At 51.8% G+C, this 2,540-nt stretch overlaps 1 protein-coding gene across 1 annotated transcript; it reads right to left on the bottom strand.

Annotated features, from left to right (window-relative positions):
- Positions 1-13: 13 nt before the first annotated feature.
- POSPLADRAFT_1162842 (hypothetical protein) lies at positions 14-2,200 on the bottom strand (the record flags this gene model as incomplete). Its single annotated transcript, XM_024487752.1, has 8 exons — positions 14-178; positions 406-452; positions 475-730; positions 855-975; positions 1,011-1,172; positions 1,653-1,698; positions 1,788-1,902; positions 2,000-2,200. 8 exons carry the CDS (start codon positions 2,198-2,200, stop codon positions 14-16), a joined length of 1,113 nt encoding a protein of 370 aa, XP_024332626.1.
- Positions 2,201-2,540: the final 340 nt, after the last annotated feature.

The raw sequence follows: 2,540 nt of genomic DNA, 5'->3' as shown, positions 1-2,540 counted from the left end.
GCCGTGATTTGCGTCATGCTTCGCCTGTTTCCACAAGGGGCGTGAGTGTACGAAGATCACCCTGTGCATGGATGTCTTCAAAAAGGCAACACTCGTGGTCTTCATGCTCGCTCGCGCGGAGAATAACCTCGTTTGGGCTGGGGAGAAGGAGCTCAGGAATGTTGTTCGGACCCTGGGCCTGGAAAAATCACAGCACTGTCTTAGCACACACACACACCTACAACGGGCGCACATACCTTCTGCACGAACACTTTGTCGAGCTTTTCGACGCGGTATTGCGGGCCATATCATGGCTCATATTCCCAGTTGCCCTTTCCATGTAATTGCTCGTGCTCAGCACCTTTTGTCATTAGAACAATGCAATCTCTGTCGACACATAGACTGTCAGTACATTGCACATCTCACGCTCACTACTACCTTCCGGGTCCTATTTGTCCCAATTCTCGGACAAGCTGCAGCACGCTGAGAACAAACGTCTGAGGAACAGCCCAGGAAAAATACTCCGAAGCCCACACTGCGTAGTCGTGCTACCGCATCGTGATTTGCTGCTCGTCCGCAACCCGAGGCGCGCCTGCAGGTCTTCGTATTGCGCGATGATGCCAACCGCCTTCTGCCGCCCGTCGAGCGTGTGGGGGTGCGCGAACGCATGCAGCACGACGCGCATCTGCGCCTCCATGAGTGGCAGTGCCGTGACGCCTCTCAGCGATCCGAATAATGCAAGACGAGACACCTATGACGGGAAAAAGATGCCGCGCGAGTGGGAAGAGGTGGTAGGTCAAATTGTACAGTACGTGAGGCAGCGGCCACGCACAGAAGGGCGCGCTCGGGATGAGCTCGTCCTGCAGCGCGCGCACAATCTCATCCGGTGAATGCCCCGCCCACCGCGGGTCTGTCCTGGCCGCTCTGCTATTCTTCTGGTCCTTCAAGTCGATGATGACCATCAGGCTGCATCTCATTCGGAGGGAATAGAAGCACCTGCCAAGCGTTCTTCATATCCTCGGGCCATCCACATGAGCACTTGGGTGTATCGCTCTGGTGTCCGGAGGAGACTCTCCTTACCGGGATCTTCACCAATGCACTCGAGAATAGTACGAACAGCACTGGAAAGCTTCTGTTCTTGTTCAGCGCGCTCTGCCAGCGTAGCATTAGGACGAGACAATGTGGACTTGGCTCTAGGGCAAAATTAGGGCAGAGAATCGCAGCAAAATCGAATTAAATCCTACCCGGCCATCCCAGCCCATTTGGATCAGGTAGTGGGCTAGTAGAATGTCTATATGGTGGTCTGAAGCCATATCCTTCTCGGACAAGAGTGCTCACCCCGGGCCTGTTAAGACCAAGGGATGCAAGTACTGAAGGAAGCATACTATCGTCGTCCTGTGCCTCATGATCGTCGTCGAGATGCGCGTCGGTATTGGAAGCCAACGATTGATTTGCGAGCTAAAGCCTATGCAACGTGTATTGACAATTGACGGGCAAGCCCTGCGACGCACGACCAGCAGCTTTGTGCTATCGCGATCGACATGTCAGTGGCCGATGCACCGACGCGCCCTCGTTCCTACATGACTCGATTAGAATAAAATTTATGGACACTCCATTTACGCACCGTTCCTTTTTACGAACCATCCTCAGACCACGAGACTTCAGTTGCTTACCTTTTCCCCCGCAACCAAAACTCATCGTGTACTAGCTTCACTCGTCCTCGTTAAGAACGTCGCGAGCGTTGACGTGAACAAACCGTCTGAAGGGGTATCAGCATAGTCGACAGTATTATGACAGTAAATCTGTACCAGCGTCGATGTCGAACGTGATGTCAATCTGCGGCACACCCATCGGCGCCAGCGGGATGACGGTCAGGTTGAAGTTGCCGAGAAGCTTGTTGTCCCGGACGAGCTCACACTCACCCTAGTAGACCTTGACCTCAGTGACAGTTTGACCATCCGCAGCTGTTGAGAACGTCAGAGTTTTCTTTGTTGAGATAGTCATGTTGCACTGGACAAACTTGGTCATGATACCACCAAGAGGCCTGATGCCTGAGCAGCAGGGTCAGAAGGCCTTGAACGACTCTCAGGGTGGTGTCTTGGCCAGCAATGTCACCGACATCCTCGTCCTCAATGTCACTCCTCTGTTGCTCAGTAAGTGCATATGTACTGGATGTGGGTACAAAGAGTATCGTCAAGGTGAATACCCTTGCTAGGCTCATGGCCAAAGACTGTCTTTGTGTGTCAATGATGCGAGGCATACAAGCCTCATGAATATGCTTCACCACCATCAGGACCAAATTGCGTAGACAACATGTATAGCATTAGACAAGGGCGACAAGGTACGAGATAGCAAAGAGAAAACAAGAAGCGATAAGCAAACAATGAAGTACGAGAAAGCAATTAGCGAATGGTGAAGCAAGCGACCAAAATAGGAAGTATTGTAAAGCGACATTAGTTAGCAACTTCAGCACGGACGATTAAAATGTAGATAAACGAGACAGAAATAACAGAAACGACAGGGAAGAGTAGGAGTAGCTAGCAGATAGCACATGGTTCATC

Source organism: Postia placenta, assembly GCF_002117355.1.
Source record: "Postia placenta MAD-698-R-SB12 unplaced genomic scaffold POSPLAscaffold_295, whole genome shotgun sequence".
Taxonomy (NCBI): domain Eukaryota; kingdom Fungi; phylum Basidiomycota; class Agaricomycetes; order Polyporales; family Adustoporiaceae; genus Rhodonia; species Rhodonia placenta.
The sequence above is the reverse complement of the archived record's forward strand: the minus strand, read 5'-3'. Positions and strand labels throughout refer to the sequence as shown.